The sequence below is a fragment of the Blastocystis sp. subtype 4 genome, assembly GCF_000743755.1.
Source record: "Blastocystis sp. subtype 4 strain WR1 chromosome Unknown seqid_0217, whole genome shotgun sequence".
NCBI lineage: Eukaryota > Bigyra > Opalinata > Blastocystidae > Blastocystis > Blastocystis sp. subtype 4.
Genome location: NW_014569330.1, coordinates 4191 through 22054, shown reverse-complemented (window position 1 = coordinate 22054; position 17864 = coordinate 4191). Strand labels below are relative to the sequence as shown.

The 17864-nt window shown below is 40.7% G+C and overlaps 11 protein-coding genes across 11 annotated transcripts; 6 read left to right on the top strand and 5 right to left on the bottom strand.

Annotated features, from left to right (window-relative positions):
* Positions 1–174: 174 nt before the first annotated feature.
* JH06_5588 (RNA-binding protein) lies at positions 175–688 on the bottom strand (the record flags this gene model as incomplete). The annotated part of the gene is made up of 4 exons (XM_014670893.1): positions 175–443; positions 475–585; positions 609–648; positions 683–688. The coding sequence occupies 4 exons, from the start codon at positions 686–688 to the stop codon at positions 175–177; spliced, it is 426 nt and encodes a 141-aa protein (XP_014526379.1).
* Positions 689–1337: 649 nt separating this feature from the next.
* Positions 1338–2190, top strand: JH06_5672 (putative ligase; the record flags this gene model as incomplete). Its single annotated transcript, XM_014670892.1, has 3 exons — positions 1338–1412; positions 1444–2076; positions 2107–2190. 3 exons carry the CDS (start codon positions 1338–1340, stop codon positions 2188–2190), a joined length of 792 nt encoding a protein of 263 aa, XP_014526378.1.
* Positions 2191–2257: 67 nt separating this feature from the next.
* JH06_5428 (hypothetical protein) lies at positions 2258–3220 on the top strand (the record flags this gene model as incomplete). Its single annotated transcript, XM_014670891.1, has 3 exons — positions 2258–2285; positions 2316–2518; positions 2549–3220. The coding sequence occupies 3 exons, from the start codon at positions 2258–2260 to the stop codon at positions 3218–3220; spliced, it is 903 nt and encodes a 300-aa protein (XP_014526377.1).
* Positions 3221–3837: 617 nt separating this feature from the next.
* JH06_3852 (hypothetical protein) lies at positions 3838–4909 on the top strand (the record flags this gene model as incomplete). The annotated part of the gene is made up of 7 exons (XM_014670890.1): positions 3838–3978; positions 4007–4106; positions 4132–4274; positions 4300–4386; positions 4417–4449; positions 4489–4784; positions 4810–4909. The coding sequence occupies 7 exons, from the start codon at positions 3838–3840 to the stop codon at positions 4907–4909; spliced, it is 900 nt and encodes a 299-aa protein (XP_014526376.1).
* A 1795-nt stretch (positions 4910–6704) lies between these two features.
* On the bottom strand, positions 6705–8961 carry JH06_3851 (hypothetical protein; the record flags this gene model as incomplete). The annotated part of the gene is made up of 7 exons (XM_014670889.1): positions 6705–7328; positions 7369–7937; positions 7968–8154; positions 8185–8442; positions 8473–8619; positions 8649–8902; positions 8934–8961. 7 exons carry the CDS (start codon positions 8959–8961, stop codon positions 6705–6707), a joined length of 2067 nt encoding a protein of 688 aa, XP_014526375.1.
* A 216-nt stretch (positions 8962–9177) lies between these two features.
* JH06_3850 (multidrug transporter) lies at positions 9178–11111 on the bottom strand (the record flags this gene model as incomplete). Its single annotated transcript, XM_014670888.1, has 10 exons — positions 9178–9599; positions 9630–9774; positions 9803–9918; positions 9949–10067; positions 10098–10278; positions 10310–10488; positions 10519–10653; positions 10685–10781; positions 10811–10891; positions 10922–11111. 10 exons carry the CDS (start codon positions 11109–11111, stop codon positions 9178–9180), a joined length of 1665 nt encoding a protein of 554 aa, XP_014526374.1.
* Positions 11112–11184: 73 nt separating this feature from the next.
* Positions 11185–11591, bottom strand: JH06_3849 (hypothetical protein; the record flags this gene model as incomplete). Its single annotated transcript, XM_014670887.1, has 4 exons — positions 11185–11245; positions 11300–11416; positions 11450–11504; positions 11537–11591. 4 exons carry the CDS (start codon positions 11589–11591, stop codon positions 11185–11187), a joined length of 288 nt encoding a protein of 95 aa, XP_014526373.1.
* Positions 11592–11843: 252 nt separating this feature from the next.
* On the bottom strand, positions 11844–13377 carry JH06_3848 (protein disulfide-isomerase-like protein; the record flags this gene model as incomplete). Its single annotated transcript, XM_014670886.1, has 3 exons — positions 11844–12185; positions 12222–13199; positions 13231–13377. The coding sequence occupies 3 exons, from the start codon at positions 13375–13377 to the stop codon at positions 11844–11846; spliced, it is 1467 nt and encodes a 488-aa protein (XP_014526372.1).
* A 144-nt stretch (positions 13378–13521) lies between these two features.
* On the top strand, positions 13522–14377 carry JH06_3847 (lipid phosphatase; the record flags this gene model as incomplete). Its single annotated transcript, XM_014670885.1, has 5 exons — positions 13522–13592; positions 13623–13713; positions 13742–13936; positions 13967–14170; positions 14201–14377. 5 exons carry the CDS (start codon positions 13522–13524, stop codon positions 14375–14377), a joined length of 738 nt encoding a protein of 245 aa, XP_014526371.1.
* A 154-nt stretch (positions 14378–14531) lies between these two features.
* JH06_3846 (hypothetical protein) lies at positions 14532–15540 on the top strand (the record flags this gene model as incomplete). Its single annotated transcript, XM_014670884.1, has 7 exons — positions 14532–14607; positions 14638–14717; positions 14750–14802; positions 14833–14955; positions 14985–15100; positions 15129–15400; positions 15430–15540. The coding sequence occupies 7 exons, from the start codon at positions 14532–14534 to the stop codon at positions 15538–15540; spliced, it is 831 nt and encodes a 276-aa protein (XP_014526370.1).
* Positions 15541–16821: 1281 nt separating this feature from the next.
* Positions 16822–17559, top strand: JH06_3845 (inositol polyphosphate multikinase; the record flags this gene model as incomplete). Its single annotated transcript, XM_014670883.1, is given in 2 exon segments — positions 16822–16886; positions 16905–17559. 2 exon segments carry the CDS (start codon positions 16822–16824, stop codon positions 17557–17559), a joined length of 720 nt encoding a protein of 239 aa, XP_014526369.1.
* Between the last annotated feature and the right edge of the window lie 305 nt (positions 17560–17864).

The following is a 17864-nucleotide window of genomic DNA, read 5'->3' as shown; positions in this document are numbered from 1 at the left end:
AGAGAAGCACATTCAGTTCGCTGAGAACTCTCCCTATGGAGGTGGTCGTCCTGGACGTGTGGCTAGAAGAAATGGAAAGAACACCACTGAGGAATAAGGAAGGTGTTGCTGATGTAGAGCTCTATTGTGGTGTTTGTTCAGAGATGACTGTCGTTAGAGTATCGACTCTGTACATTAACAAACAGGATATCCCTTCACAAAGGCCCAATTAGCGTGGATCTTTTGGCCCAAAACAGATGCTCCTTCCAGATTCTCAATAGCCCTTTTTGCATCTTCAAACGTTTCATACTCCACAAGGGCATATCCCTTAATAAATCCAGTACGACGATCTAAGTTCATGTGAAAGTTCTTAATGGAGCCATATTCCGAACATAAATCTAATACATCCTCTTCTTGTGCCTCCTCGTGAATATCTGTCAGGAAAATAATCCAACCTTCGATAGCTATAAGTCAAAACCCTCTTTGAAGAAATACAAGGACACGGTCCAGTTCCCGTAGTTTCTATTTTATCAAAACGACCTGCCCGTCCTTCATAACGTCGACTCTCTTCATCGGCTGATGTCGTACCCACTCCACGTCCCTTTTCTATAGAATAAGTCAGCCAACACTCCGAATTGTACCTGTAGTGAAATTTGCCGTTGTTTCAGTCTACAATGTCAACACAACAATCAATTCATCATACGTCCATCAAATCTTACAAGTTGGGTTCTATAAAGGTTAGAAATGAAAGGTTAATTGATACCTACACTTATTGAATAATCGTGACTAACTCAAAAGAACCGCGATTCTACTTCATGTCGTTGTTTGAAAGAAATAGAACTTGGAATGATCAAAGAGTGTTATTAATCGATGTAGCTTATGGGATTACAGTTGAAAGGAACAAATGGAAGAAAGTGATAACATCTTTCAAATGAATGCGATACTATGGTAATTGATGCAGTTCCATGAATACAAATGGATACCTCGACAGCCACTTCCCACAGACTCTCAACATCGGTATCACTTAAACAACATAAGTCCTAACAAAGTGAAAACCCTTATTCTAATCAAAAGCAACTGAGGAAGGCTTTTGCCAAAAGGTGGAAACGTGGAACTCATCATCAGATTCGTCCATTCTCCATAAGAAAAAAGTGTAGGATGCTTTCTCGTGTTTGTCAGGTCTCCCGTGTGGGTTTCTCTCTTGCTCGTGCCAGCAGTACTGCTCGTGTGTGGGTCGATAAGAATACAAAGGTTCTTGGTCAGGGAATTACTGGAAAGAATGTAGAATGTTGTTCATACAAAGGTTATGAATGTAGGGTACTTTCCATACTCAACAAGCTATTGAGTACGGAACGAAGATGGTAGGAGGAGTGAATCCTAAGAAGGCTGGAAGCACTCATCTTGGCCTTCCTATTTTCGCAAGTGTTGCTGAGGTAGGATGTGTGGAGAGGGAGTAAACAGTAGGCCAAGAAAGCAACGAACGCAGATGCCACTGTCATTTATGTACCTCCTAGTGGAGCTGCTGGAGCTATTCTTGAGGCTGTGGCTGCTGAGATTCCTCTGATTGTGTGTATCACTGAAGGAATTCCTCAGCACGATATGCTGCGTGTGAAGGATATCATGAAGAGCCAGAAGGCTTCTCGTTTGATCGGACCCAACTGTCCTGGAATCATCAAGCCTGGTGAGTGCAAGATTGGTATTATGCCTGGTTACATCCATAAGGCTGGTAAGATTGGTATTGTGTCTCGTTCTGGTACTCTGACCTATGAGGCTGTGTGGCAGACTTCAACTTATGGACTGGGTCAGTCAACTGTTGTGGGTATTGGAGGTGATCCTTTCAATGGCACTAACTTCATTGATTGTTTGGAGCGTTTCACAAACGATCCTCAGACAGAAGGTATTGTGATGATTGGAGAGATTGGAGGAACTGCCGAAGAGGAAGCTGCTGACTGGTTGAAGCAGTATGGAGATCCTAACAAGCCTGTGGTGAGCTTCATTGCAGGTCGTACGGCTCCTCCTGGCAGACGAATGGGTCATGCTGGTGCCATCATTAGTGGAGGAAAGGGAACTGCGAAGGCAAAGATGGAGGCTCTTACTGTAAGAGAAGGGGAGGTAAATGAGGTGTAGGCTGCTGGTGTCAAGGTTGTGGATACTCCTGCTATGATTGGAGAGGCCATGTTCAACTTGATGAAGGCTGCGGGAAAGGTCTAAGTTTATGAGCAATGCTTTTATGTTGGTTTTGTTTGTTCATGATTCTTTTCCTACCACTTTTTTAGCGATGTCTGACAACACATGTGTTATTTTTGGTATGGAAAGGATAGCTCTATGACCTCTAGGTCTTCCTTGGTCTATGGATGAGAATGGTCTCTACGACTTCTTTTGCAATTGTGGAGACATTGATAATTGTCGTGTAAGTCTATTTCTGTGGAATAAGAGCCAGATTGTCTATCAGAAGGGAACTAAGAAATCTCGTGGTTTTGGATTTGTTACCTTCCGTGATGAGAATGGCTTCAAGGCCTGTATCGGAATGGATGGATGTGTAGGGACAAATCGTTGGTGCAATCGTTAGGATTGTGAAGGACGCAAGTTAAACATTCAGAAGGCTTCGGAAAGACCTGCTTCGAATGAATCTAACAACAACAGAACCTATAACGACACCAACAAGGTCATTATCAACAACCTTTCTTGGAACACCACTACAGAGGGGATCCAGGATCTGCTTACTCCCTATGGACCTTTAGAAGAATGCCGTGTGTTGATGGATCGCAAGACTGGTAATTCTCGTGGCTGTGCTATTGCTCGTTTCACTAATGAGGAGGATATGCAGAAAGCCATCCAGGGAGTGAATGAAACTGAGTTGGATGGACGTACAATTACCATTCGTGCCTTTACTCCTAATGCTCCTCAAAACAAGGAAAGACGCAATGGAAATACCTACAGCGGAAATACCTACAGTGGAAATACCCACAAGTCATTCAATGATGAAGAGGAGAAGCAGGAAGTGAAAGAGGAAGTGAAAGAAGAAGAAAAAGAAGAGGAAGAGGAAAAGGAAGAAAAGGAGGAGGAAGAAAAGGAGGAGGAAGAAAAGGAAGATAAGAAGGATAAGAAGGATAAGAAGGATAAGAAAGAAAAGAAGGATAAGAAAGAAAAGAAAGAAAAGAAGGATAAGAAGGATAAGAAAGAAAAGAAGGATAAGAAAGACAAGAAGGAAAAGAAGGAAAAGAAAGAGAAGCAGGAATAAGTCATTTAGGGAGGATTAATTTGACTTCATTCACCTTATCTTTGTTGAAAGTGGACAAAAAAGGAATCGGTTAGAAGCACATCTGAAGACTGTATTTTCCTTCCTATAATTCCATTGTTACCCCTGGGTCCATTCGTCCCTTCAATTCGCTTGTTCGATTTACAGTATTTACGCACCAAAAGATCAGAAGTAGGTTTCATTGTCATTACGGACTGTATCTTAATCCGAGAAGGTCCTGATTCACTTCATCCAGTCGTTCTGTCTTTCGTTCTCTGAAATGTCACAGGGTGAATTAACCATGAATGTAGACAATGCCTCACGCTAACGGATATCGTGCTCGTACTCGTCATATGTTCAAGAGAGACTTCCGTGACCACGGAGTGATTCCTCTCTCCACTTACATGCGCTGCTACAAGTATGGAGACTACGTTGATATTAAGGCCAATGGCTCCATCCATAAGGGTATGCCTTTCAAGGGTTACCACGGACGCACTGGAGTGGTGTTTGATGTGACCAAGACCGCTGTGGGTGTGGAGGTGAACAAGCAGGTGAGAAATCGCATCATCAAGAAGAGAATCCATGTGAAGGTTGAGCATGTGAGACCTTCAAAGTGCAGAATGGAGCATCTGAACCGTGTGAAGAAGAACGAGGCTATCAAGCGTGAGAACAAGGGAGAGAAGGTGTGCCTGAAGAGAATCCCCGCTCAACCTCGTGCTTGCCACACTGTGGTTCCTACCAAGCCCATCAAGACTGTGTACGTTCTCCCTTACGAGATTCTGGCTTAAGGAACGTTTACTGTTGAATTGGTGCTTACATTTGTTTGTTAATATATTCTTGTTTTTTGGTGTCATGGTCTTTTTCTACACTATTCGAGGTACGTTCTCAAGTGTTTTAGTTATTCTCATCTCTAGGTGGCTACAAATGCTTTATGGGAAAGGACAAATATGAAAATGAAGATTTGATTGCTTATGGTTGGCCAGAAGATGTCTGGTGCGTTATTAAGGTTGTTTATTTGATCAATAGGTTTCATGTGGATGAAGTATCGTCTGCACACGTATATATTCGATTGAATAAGGTAGGCAATTTCAGAGTCATTAATGGTTAAGGGAGAGACTATTGACGATATTCCTGAGGAGACTCTGGAAGATGTTTTCCAGTTGGTGAAAGTGTGTATCTGAAAGAGAATTGACTTGTAGAATCATTCAATTAGTGGTGTTAAGATGCCTAAAGTGAACATCGTCTAGTTGTTCTCTCATATTGATATATAGGTGTATACAATGTGGAGTAACCTTCGAAAGGGTCAGGATATGGACACAGGTACGATCGGTTTCCACAATACAAAGGATGTACACAAGAAGATTGGTGTATCTCGTGATCGAATGATTGTGAATCGAATTGAGAAAACTAAGGTGGAAGCACAGCCTGATTTCCAAAAGGAGCGTGAGATTCGTGATGCAGAAGAGTTACGTGAAAAGAAGAAGGCTTTGAAGGAGCAGCGTATTCGTGAGAAACAGGAAACCGAAGCCAATAAAAAGAAAAAGGCAGAGCAGAGTTATGAGTGCGAGTATGTATGTGTTTATGATTTGTAGTCGTATCTTTGAGCATACAGAGTTGATGGATTACAACGACTTTATGACCAAGTCAAGTGATGTGAGTTCTGCGAGAGCTTATGAAGACGATTTCATGTAAACAAATACTGTTTGTTTTAATCACATTCAGCTGTAGTTTCTTCAAGTTCCGAATCGGAGGAGTCAATGATTACAGGAGCTGTTGTTGGTACAGATGGTAGTGACTCCAGAGATGCAAAAGTGATGGCAACAGGAGGCTTAACCTCTAAAGTTTGAGGGAGAGTTACATTTCCGTTTGGTATTCCTTGGGAAGGAATTGCAGGTGTGTCTTCAGTCATTATATGTGATTCTTCCTGGGTATCACAAGTTGCTTCTTTGGTTTCTTCTTCGATGTTGTGAGTATCCTCCTTAGTCTCTTCTCTCGCTTCTTCCTCCTCTTTCGTCTCTTCCTTCACTTCTTCCTCCTCTTTCGTCTCTTCCTTCACTTCTTCCTCCTCTTTCGTCTCTTCCTTCACTTCTCCCTTCTCCTCTACAATCTCAGGAGCATTTGTAAACTCAATTTCCACCCCTGTTAGGCTCGCCTTTGATGCTACACATCATCTCTTCTCATCACACCTACACGACCGCGTAAGCAGTGGATCCACACCCAGCATCTGCAGCTTCTCTGCATTCTCATTCACCACCACACTACCAGTAGGCAACTGTGGAAATACTTGGTCGGATGTCTGCTTCGGATTCAATACACGTTGCATCATTGCTTGTACTTCCTCCTTGTGGGCCTCGATACTGGCCTCAGCACGCGCTCGCTCTTCATTTTCTCTCTGCTGGGGATTGGCACTCTGGACCACTGGATATTGTACGTACGTCACATGAGGAACCTGAGATGGCCTTGCTGCTTGCTGAGGTGATATATAGGATGCTGAGCGAGCTGGTTGTGATGGCACTAAGGAAGGACGATAGAATTGTTGCTGGAGGAGTTGTGTACGTGTTAACTGCTGTGGCGGAACATACCCCTGAGGTTGGGTTGGAGTTAAGGAAGCCGCTTGTGCCTCCAAAGTAGCGATGATTGAAGGATCAGCACCTGCAGCTCGCTCAGCCTGAACCAACTGATAAGCCATTTCTGAGAGATGAAGAAGATACTCTCCTTCTTGAGGGAAGAGTTGATGAATCACTTGAAGGACATGCATCACACTTCCAGCATTCTGAAGAACTCTAGGCGTGAAGAGATATCGTTGATCAGGTCCCCGTTGAGGAAGGAAATATGCACTGATGGTGGGTAACAGAGTTGTCATTAGATAATTGGTAAGGAGTTGCTGACGGATTGGCGAAGCTTCATTGGTACGAATTACATTCAAATAATACAGACTCTCAACAAATCCTTGGGGTCCCTTCTCTTGAGCTAACTTCACATAATTCCAGTAGAGTGACCAACTGTCTGTTATCTCCGCTCTAATTCATCATTTCATCCAATTAGTATACTGTTCCGTCGTAGCATGAGTCTGCTCCGAACTTATAGGCGATCTAATCATCATTCCTATCTATGATAGTTACGTCGTTGTACCTTCTGTTCCCCATTGAGGACAGTACTTTAACAGAGTATGATTGTACTCAGGATTGAAGGCATCAATTGCTTGAAGGATGCTGCTCATATAACGATGATCTACTCCTGCATAGATCTCTCGCAATGCATCCATGATAGCAGCTGAAGGTTGGCTTTGAGGATCGTTGATGGCTGTAGCAGAAAGACCTTCAATGAGATAAATCAAACACTGCGGAATATAAGTGAGATCATGTATAGCAAGGAGTTTCAGAACTGGAGCAGCAGCAATATAGAGTTCAGCCAAACCAATCTTGATGTGAGCCTCGTCACCACCAACTCGCATCTCCAAACTGATCATAATTCGGAAGCAAAGGACTTACCTCAATAGAATCTCATTATAATACTTATAAACCAGATCTGGGTACTTAGAGATAGATTGGAGAGCGATTCGTCGAACATCCACATTCTCATCGGTCAGACAGTAATAAGGGAAGAAACGAGCCAATGCAACACGAGCAGAAGGACCAGAAAGAGCTAAACACTTCTCAATAATGGTTGTTGACGTATAATACATTTCTCCTTCATTTCCTGATTCATCTTGAGGAGCACGTTCTAAAATACCACAAATCAAAGAATCATCAGCAATTGCATCCACTTGCTTTCCATTGTCCCCGATATAATCCTCGTGATTTAATTGGCCAGAATTCCCTCCACCTCCCAAATTATTATACAAAAGAAGAACACGCGTTGTGACTTCAAGAAGTAGATAGGAAAGAGTAGCATGAATTATGGGTGTCATTGCACGAAGAAGAGGAAGAAACACAGATTGAATGTCCTCACCAGTAATATACCTTGAATCATTGATAATCCAATTGTTTATACTGTACAACAGTTTAGATTGCATACTAAAAGAGATACTATCTGAATTGTTGAGATCAGCTGTGAGAAGAATATCTTTCATGATTTGCAATACTTCAATATGACGAATACGTAGAAATTGCTACAAATGAATAAATTTAAATGTTTCCTGCCTCCATCACCATCTCACTAATCTCTGTATCAATCTTGCTATTGATAGTTCCCTCAACTTCTTTCATTCCCAATACAACACAAATCACTTCCTTGATAGCTCGGACATCGCGATGACGATCCTCGGAGTCTTCAAAAATCTCTGCAATCCAAGAACTGCTCTCCCGAATTGAAGGATCTACTTGAGTATTTGAAGGTAGAGAACTCGGCTTGATTGCATAATATGCAATCACATTCGCCGTTGCTTCTGGGAAACGTTCTGTTTCAATATAACCACGACGCATTGCCAAAAGAAGGGTAGAAAACAACATGTGACCAACTTCATAATTTATTGGACGAGTTGACGAATTCAGCAAAAACAGAGTCACATCCCTCAACAAGTTAATTATATCCTGATCTTCTTCATTTCCAGATACACCTGCTATAGACATAGATGAGATGACTGTTTGTAAGTATGGAAAAAGATACCGAAGAAGAGTGTTATCATTATACAAATCAATGTATGGAGATGCAATGGAAGCAACAGGGAACAAAGTAGTGATGGAAAGTGAGAAGAGAAAATCGAGAACATATGAATTATCTGTTTGTTATCAAATCGAATCAAATTAACTTGGAAAGTAGTGAGTAAGTGATTGTAAGAACACACGACCAGAAATAATCTCTTCGGGAATAGTGGAAAGTTCATTACGACTAGGAACTGTGGTATTTGCAACAACTGTAGCTGCAATATTACAGAAATGATACAGAATAACATTTGTAAGGCTTTCTGAGAGTGATGTGACTTGCATCGCAAGTTTCTCAACATCAGATAGTCAACATAATCTTACACTCACATAATCATTCATGCTGTTATAGAATAATAACAGAGCTTCTGTGCCTCGTTTTCGAATGACTACAGTGATCCCCTTTTGCATCACTTCAATCGCTTCTTTATTAGCCAAAGTTGTGATTGACCACAGCACAGCACAACCTTCAGCATCACGAACAAGAGGAGTCACCAAGGTCATCATCTTCACACAATCAATCTCAATCATTTCAGACACAGAACGCAGGATGGACTGACGCAAACTCAGATTCTCTGCAGTCTATTAATTAGAATCACAAAAAGATAACACGTTGAAAGCGATTGTAAAAAAATCAAGAGAATAGAGATAGCATGGGACTGTAGGATACACTAAGTTGTATGTGGATGCTAGCGAACGACTAAACTCAAGAAGAGCCCAGATCGATTCGGAATACTCCACACGGGCAATCGAATCAATCTACATGCGACTCAGGTATCATTTCTAACTCGGTCATTCTTAGCTCCAACAACGAGTTGAGGAATAATGCACTGTTGGAGCCAGCTCATGATAGGGACAAAACGAGGATTATCTCTGAGGACCTGGAACTTTGGCTTTGTATTTAAAATCATCAGAATATTCCTGAATGCCTTCATCAAAGAAGAAATCACATAGTAATCCATGTTGGGCTTCGTAAATACTCCAGGAGCATACGAAATAAACATTGTCTGAAAGCAATCCTCGGTACAAGCAACTATTTGGTCTAAGCCGTAATCAGCTCCTCTAGTCCTCACCTGCATCAACCTTTCCTTGAGCAAACATTTTTGCAACACGATACCATTCATCAAACACCATTCTTGCTCCATCACTATCCATCAACTGCGACAACAAGGGTCACGTTTGATTGAACTTGTCAGGGTCGACGAGGAGCTTCCTCATCTTCTCAAAACTCCATAGTACTCCACTCATTGTGAAAGAATGAACAATCATGAAACTCCTCTATAGATTCGGTCAAAGAATTCGTTCAACAAACAACCTTCAAATAGCCATTTCCTCTCTAGACTCTTCATCCCCAGTCATTTCATGGGCTACAGCATCATTGTCACTCGCTGACTCCTCCTGAGGTGTTGATCTCATTCCCAAGAAACGTGGAGGTACAAAGAAATCATCTTCATCAATACTCCTCTGTCCAGACACAACGATCTGAACATCATTATCTTCACTTTTCTTATTCATTGTGGTCATTTCAATCATCACATCATGATCATTATCACTAGGTTTCTTATCAGATATTCGTTCTCCAGAGCGTCCCAGCTCCTCCAACTCATTCTCATTATCCACACCTTCCATCTTCGTTTCCTTTGCCAGGTTCTCCAAAGCATATCGTAATGGTACTTGTCCAGCAGTCTTTCCTCCTGGAATGAAATGCAATACCATCATCACAATGATAAGCACACCACCTACATATCAATTCTCTCATCAACCTCCACATGGCACGATACTCACAAGGAATGGTACAGTATCTCCCTTAGCATATAACCCACCCAGAATTGATGGTGCTGCGATATAAGCTGACTGGCCACCGATTAAGACTAGAGATGTAGCCACTCCCTGTGTGTTGCTAGTTGATTCCGTCTATATCATACTCCTTCCTCACACCTACTGACATCACGGTCGGTGCAGTGGGTGCTGCAAAACCATACGCTATCACGAAACAGAGACTGCCACAAATAGCCACGATTTTATTCGTCGAGAAAACACATAACAGAACTCCGATAACTAGGAGTCAAGACAATTGTATGAGCATACTTCCAGTGATTCCTGCAAAGGACGTAATCAATGGAATAGACAAACCACACTTCAAAAACACATTGAACAGCCATCCTGTTTGGATCACATTAATCACACTACCAAAACCCGAAGCGAAACTATCTTTGATTTCATCACTTCATACTTACCAGAATTCAGCTGACGACATCTGATATCGCTCTTCTCCGAATGCAGCGAATGAGACATCAAAGATATTTATGATCCAGCGATTACAGAACTCGCCGATCAGAGCAATTACCATCACATAATTCATCTTCCACTTCTTGTTTGCGGCTAATGAAGACGAAGATTGCGATCTCATTCCCGATTCTATGCATCAATGATTCATTCATGACAATACGCTGTACGTCTAGCTGGAAGAGAATTCGCCTCTTCTGTTCCTCATAAGCATCTTTGTCGAGATGCTGTTCTTTCAAATTCTGGAGAATGCGACGTCGCTCTAGAATCGTGGGATTGCTCTCGTCTAGGAAGAATATTGCTGTGATTGTAGCTATGACATAAAAGACAGTTGTGGCAATTCTGCATATCAACAAGTATCACCATGTTTACAAAGCATAGTTAAGAGAGAATGTAGAGAGAAACCCGCCAATCAAAGGACCTACTGCCTGAGCCACATTATTTACTGATTCCAATTGAGAAAGATAATGTGCTCGTTTGTTGGAAGTTGTTACATCTCCTACACAACTAGGGGTCAGAATTTGTTTTAAAGCATTACGCTTGAAACAGAGGGGTTGAAGCATCGAACAATCCAGTCAATGCTCGGAATAGGATAAAAATCCATGCATTATTGGTAAAAAGTTGGCACATAGTGACTACCATCATACACAATCCAAAAGCCTACAGATTGTCAATCCTAAATGGCCAATAGACAGCGCCAATCGCCGTCCATATTTGTCACTGACTTTTCCTAGACCCAGTGAACCTAGATGTCACGAAGAATAGGATTCTTCACTTATGAACTGCGTAATATAGTAAACAGTAAATGACAGGCCGTACTGAGTACTGTCCGCATTCAAATTATTGGCAAGATATGGAACAATAGGGAGAATGAGTGAATTCCCAAGTTGATAAAACAAGGTAGTAATGTACAACTTGGTCATATAGCCCTTGTGGAATTGATTTATAGTCTCTTCTGACATCATAACGACTTGCGTCCGTTAGGACACGAAAGGAAGAAAAAGTGAGAATATTCTCTTTCCATAAAATCAACCCTTTTCATGGAATCGCTGAAAATGGATACAAATCGTAGTTCTCACCAAAACGGCAGTTTGACATCCTATCTATGTAATGCGTATTAGAAGAAAACAACCCAATAAACTAAGAAACCTACAACTGGGCCTTGAGCAAAGGAACCGTTGTATCAGTATTCGTAGTAGCAAAGTGGAAACGCTTCTTACTTAGTTCAAAAGCAGATTCCTCGACCACTACCGTTTTCTTATCCTTCTGTCTACAGTACTAATATCAGCATCTCATTTCTTACATATGGTAGATCCAAAACGCGCCAGAAACGACAGCTGTTACTAAATATGCAATTGCTATCTCTCAAACAACTTAACATGGAATTTACCTGTCTCAAATAGACCCTTACAAGTGACATCGGGATTCTTCAACTCATCGTACATTTCAGGGTTGCTCTTAAATACTGCGTAAAGGAAAAACTAATAGACTTATCAAAACCGTCATATAGAAACCATAAAGCAAGTTCCCACAATGGAGAACAATGTGTACATCGCAGACTCTAATCGGGTCATTCACCCACTCTACTCCCTACTGCCAGCAGTTTTACACATGATAGAATCAGTTTTGGATATTTCGATTTCTTCCTGACAAAATAGGCCGAATTTGTGTCCTAGAGTTTCCCTGTTTCCACAGTGTCAACAAACAAGAGAAAGTTCAGATTCATACGACATAAGGTTTTCTTCGATAAACTGTTGGAATGGCTCCTTTTCCAACTCACCCTGATACATCACATACTCCTTTCCCTTCTTGAAGAAGAGAATAACCGGGAAATCTCGGTACTCAAATCCTCTCACTTCATTCTTTGTCAGATCAACATCAGTGAACATAATCGACGAATCCATCAAATAGGATTTTGCAACCTCCTCATATATGGGCTCGAAGTCACTACTTTTACCACACCATGGAGCAAAAAATCGAACTACTACATTCTTGTCTGGATTGTAGACAACCTCTTCAAAGGTTGATCCTACTACTTTCTATAAATGAACTCAAAATGATTCAACCACATAAACAGGTCCAACAAACTGATTTGGCTTTCTCTCCGAACGGAGAAAGGATTCTAGTTTTCCGTTCATTGCTTGATCAATAAAAGTTGAAACAGACACATCAGAGATACTATCATACAAACGATACTTTTTCGGTTGACCACCTTCTACCAGAGTCAGAACAGCAGTAGGAATATCTTTCTTTTCAACACCATAGAAATCAATAAGTCTCGAATTCTCTGCGGGAATCTGGATAACGATGAGACGATATCGATACTTCTTAGCAATACGTTCCATCACTTTTGTAGCGTCAATTACGCTCTGATTTGGATTCTCGGTGGGAGCAAAATATAGGAGTTGCACATCAACACCATGTTCCTTATTGAAGATCTTGCGTGTGTTTTCTGCTGTATAAGGAACGATCAAAGGCAACAGTTCTAGCAAAACCCATTTCTTAATGTCAGCTTGATTAAGAGACCCTTCGTAGACTTTTGCCTCTTCACCTGACTTATACAGAACTAGAGAGTGGAAAGGGGCATGCATGCGTTCTGCAATCCGCTTCTCCGGAATGATAAGTCTCACTACATCTGGTATAGACAATACAGCTGCATCCACTTCCACAGTCACATCCTTTTCATCTTCACCAAAGTAACTAACGATGACTACGTCGTGTAGAGCGATTTGATCCTCCAAAAGCTTCACTCTCCGATCTAAATCCACAGACTCTGCTTGGCTACTCTCTACTGTTGCCAATCCCTCCACAAACTTCAACAAATCCCTAATCTTCACTCTCAGTTTACAAGTGTACTGTTTGTCAATTCTTCCACGATATTCAAAAGATTTACCTTGCTTGTAGTAATTAATAACTGGAACTCCCTTTAGATTCAAACGACGACCAATTTTTGGATTTGCTGAGACATCAATCTCAGCAAATCGAATTCCAGATTTTATTTCAGCTGCTACTTCCTTGAAGATAGGTTCGATTTTCTGACACACTCGACACCACTCGGGATCAAATAATAATTTCAACTCTTACAGGTGCATAAAACTTAACTACCACATCTGAATGCGTTTCTAAGAAGACATCGAACGAATCAACATCCAACGATGTTACAACTTCATCATCAGCAAATCCAAGGCAAAAGCAAATGAGCAAAAATATAAAAGATGGAAGAATTTTCATTTTAATGTAGCAAATCGTCTATTTGGGTAACGGGGATCATGGCGTAACGAGTCCCAATTCATTCTTTCTATGAAAACAACCCGACTGATAGTCTACGGAATTAGCCTTTTGATTGCAGCAGGGATTGCTCTAGGTAGCCAGTTCATGACTCCTCATCAGACAATGATCATTGAAGGAGATATTTCTCTATCGTATCCTGTCAACAATACGGTCCCGTAAGAGATATCTTAGGACTTTATGGATAGAACAGTTCCATGGTTAATCGTTTTCTTCGCTGTTCCCTTCATTGGGATAACGATTTTCTTTGCATCTACTGAAAAAAGAACTCAATTGAATGTACTCATCCTACCGTCCTATCAAATAGACGCTGAGAGTGGTCTATTTCATGGCTTTAGCCTTTTGTATCAATGAAAGTGTCACCAGTGTTATGAAGAATGTAACAGGAAGGCCCAGACCCTGCTTCTTTGAGAGATGTGGTTATCCCCAATCATCAGTAAATGGAACTAGAATCTTCGGTACAATAGGCCACATCGTCGATATGAAGAAGTGCACCGGAACCGTTCCTTAGTTGTTCTCCTTTAAGGTGTAGGAGAAGCACATTAAAGATTCTCTTCGGAGCTATCCATCGGGTCATGCATCACACACTATGTTGGATGCAACGTTTACATCGATTCTTCTTGTTGGTTCGGTATGGCAAGTAAAAGGATGGAAACGATCTGTGAAGAGAGGACTTATTTCTGCTATTATTCTTGTGTGTCTGAGCGTTCCTTTATATGTTGGAAGTTCTCGAATCGTTGATTCTTTTCTGAGAACTTATTCATAGTGGGACTACAAACATCGGGGAGATGATGTTATTGCGGGTTACATAGTAGGTGCACTTTCTGCATTCCTAGCATATTACCTCACCTTTGGTTGGAAATGGGTTCGGTCTTGTGAACGTCTTGTTGAAAACCGTTCAGATAACAAAGAAATGATGCAAACTGTTAATAATGTTGTATAATGAACCTGTTTCTTCATTGACATTTTGATAAACTGCAATTTGAACTCCGTATGGTTTTCATCTTGGAGGATTGTGCAAGGAAATTACATTCAATTAATGGAACATCGCAATGTATTTCGGGTACTGTTGTTAGGTAATTCGATGATTCGGAGATATGACATTATGGTTGGAAGAGAATAGCAGTGATGCAAAAAGAATTGTTGATATGATACGAGACATGTATGTTAATGGTGATCGTTTCTTTTGTTCCTAACAGTTAGTACCATATCAAACCAGATTGTATCTCTTCTTTCTTGCCAACAATGTTCTGGTTCGAGAGCGATCTACAGGCGTGTTTTCAGTACCTTGTATTCTTTTTCGATTATAGGATAGTATACACCTTTGTTTGCTGATCTCCTTCCATACATGGTTGAGAAATCACTTGAGTAGGTTCTCTGTTTTGGAATTGATGGTAGGAAGATCGAATATCCGGAAATTGCAAGTCGAATTCTTGGTGTTATTCGTCTCTGGAACGATAAACATACGATGGGTCGTTCCATGACTGCAAGAGTTTTGAGCAGCATCCCAAGTCAGGTTTTGTACTCATTTTTAGAAATGTTTGATGTAGTTTACAATTCCCTCAATTCAATGATATCAACATTCATGCCCAAGAACCAGAACCTGCTTATGAGTCAATCTCAGCGGTAGCTCCTGTAGAAAGGAACGATGCAGCAAAAGAGAATCGTATGACTGAATTGGTTGTAGAACGTAGTATCTGTTGAGTTACAACGCTTTTTATCACATTTTGAGAGTTTCAAATCTACATCTCCCTTACGACGTCAGATCGAAGCGAAGAGGAATCTGCTTGAAAAGATACGTGATTTCGATCCTTCTGAATATGGAAGTGACTGTGAAGAATATGAAGTTTGTATCAACGTGAAGGAGGTGATGTCACTGTGTAATGAGGAAAAAAGTAGTTGCTATCGTGAATTGGATGCTCTACAGAGATTAGAAGAATTAGTGAATCATGCAATTGAAACTCAAGTTGGAATAAGGACGAAATGTGATCGTAGGATAATGAACTCCAAGAGAACAAGAAGCTGATTGAAAAGTGTGGAATATACATCAATGCAATTACTCATAATAACGAGTTACTGTTTCAGTCATCAAAGAAACGAGAGTAGGCATAGATGAATCAATTCCCCTTAGAGGAAGTGAAATCGAGAATCCTTCGAAACGGTTAAATTTGTAAATAAGAAACATGTTTATTGGTACACGTAAATGCCATCACTCAAGATATCAAGAAAACCTATTGCAGTAGTAGCAAGCACTTGTTGCGCAGCCACATTCACTTTCGTTTTCCAACTTGAAAAAAGCTTGCTTTCACCCGCTTTACTTCCATCTCCCATAAGTCGCCAAACCATCATAACTACAAAATTGCAATCAAATGCATCGTTCTTCTCAACATCTCGAATCGTAACTCCCCGTAATTCTGCATTTCCCTCCTCTTGTTGTTCAAGAGAATGATAGAATTCTTGAAGTTGGTCATCAGATAATGAATTCACATTAAAGTAGATGTGCCGATGCATTGACTGAAGACTGCTCACCATTCGCTCTATAGTCAACATTTTCATCAATCCATACTCATGCGTATCATTCTCACCGTTTCATACTCCACACTTGTCTATAACTAAATACACTACTTCAATACGAACAATATCCGGTTTCTCTAAACTTGGTTCGTCATTATGCACAACGGTGTTTGAAATAGGAATGCTGGAGTTATCTGTCACAGAATCATCGAAAAGAGAGGGAGGATTTTGAATTGTATCATTCACTTTGGAATGAGTTGTTGATGATTCTGTTTCTTCATGAATTGTATCTAGAATCTGACCTTGCATAGCATATTGCTGATTTGGAACATCCATGCCTATGAAATCAATGAATTGTCTTTATCATACTCTTCTCCAACTCAAAATGTCTATTTGTATTATCCAAGAAATCCTTTACTGATGTAAAAGACGAACCCAGAAAGTCAATAACAGTATCAAGATCTTTATTTGACTATGAATAATAGATGTACCTTGATCGCTTAGCGGAATTCCACACGAAACAAACCAAGAAGTCACATGTCCAATTGAGATACTACATTCTCAAGCAATCACTATGAGTACTCCTCTAAAGAGACATTTTTGAGACTATTCTAACAATGAGAAAAGCAACACTTAGAATACACAGGCACGAAATACAGCACCCATATAACTCTCCATAACGGAACTACCTATCGTTTCTACACGATTCATTGATTTCATAAGATCCAAACCGTCCACAATGGAGTTTGAGTATAACCGAAGAATCGCGGAAACAAAAGTTAAGATTGGTATATTTGATCTATGGATTCATCACCCATTACTGCATTTGAAAACCAAGTGGGAGGACATACCTTTGAGCTACAGAACCAAGGAATGCTTCATCAAGGAAGTTGGATCTTGAAACAGCTCCAAGATCTGGGAAGAGGGTTGGAATCCGTGTATTGATTGATTTACAGAGAAAAGGAAGTATCGTTCTATTCAACCATAGCAGAACGGTATCCAGAATTCACGCAATGGATTGCTGGCTATCATGGAGTGAAACAAGTTGGTGAAAAGGGACAGTTCATGATTCTTGATGATCTCACATATGGATATGAAAAACCATCTGTAATTGATCTAAAGATCGGTACAAAGACTTGGGAAGATGATGCTCCTCAGGAGAAGATTGATCGTGAATCAAAGAAGTACCCTTTGCAACGTACGATTGGTTTCCGATTAACCGGAATGCGCGTATACAATCATGAAAAGCATCAATTTGATGTGTATGACAAGAAGTATGGGTACAGTTTGACCGAGGAGACATTAAATTCTATGTTTGCAACTTACTTTTCCCAGGTGACACAAGATAAAAAGAAAGAGGTGGTCCAATCTATCATCAACCAACTGAAACCGATCTTGGCGTGGTTCGAAACTCCTGGCCATTTAAAGTTCATCTGCACGAGTATTCTGTTTATTCTTGAGGGTAACACGGAGGCTGAGTACAAGCCCATTGTTCGACTTGTTGATTTTGCACATGTGAAACAACTGCCTCCTACAGAGTGTGATGAAGGTTGTATTGTTGGAATTAAACGTATTATCCAGGAACTGACGACGTTGTATACTTCTCTTTGATTGATTAAGTCATTCTTTTAGAATTCTGTTTGTTAGCAAACACGATAGGTTCTCCAAGCTGTAATATCTCCCTTCTGAGAATAACTAAGCATTCCATTGGAGTTGGGATAATGAGTCACTCCTAATAGCTCATAGTCAGCCATTCGTCGCTTCTCTATCAACTCTCCATCTTCNCCATTGAAGCAGTATCGATATCCATCTTCACTCACACAATACACATACTTTCCCTATTCATCAATTCTCTTTCTCTTATTCACATGAGGAGACAAACATCCACAAATGAATTGAATATCCTCTCGATCTGT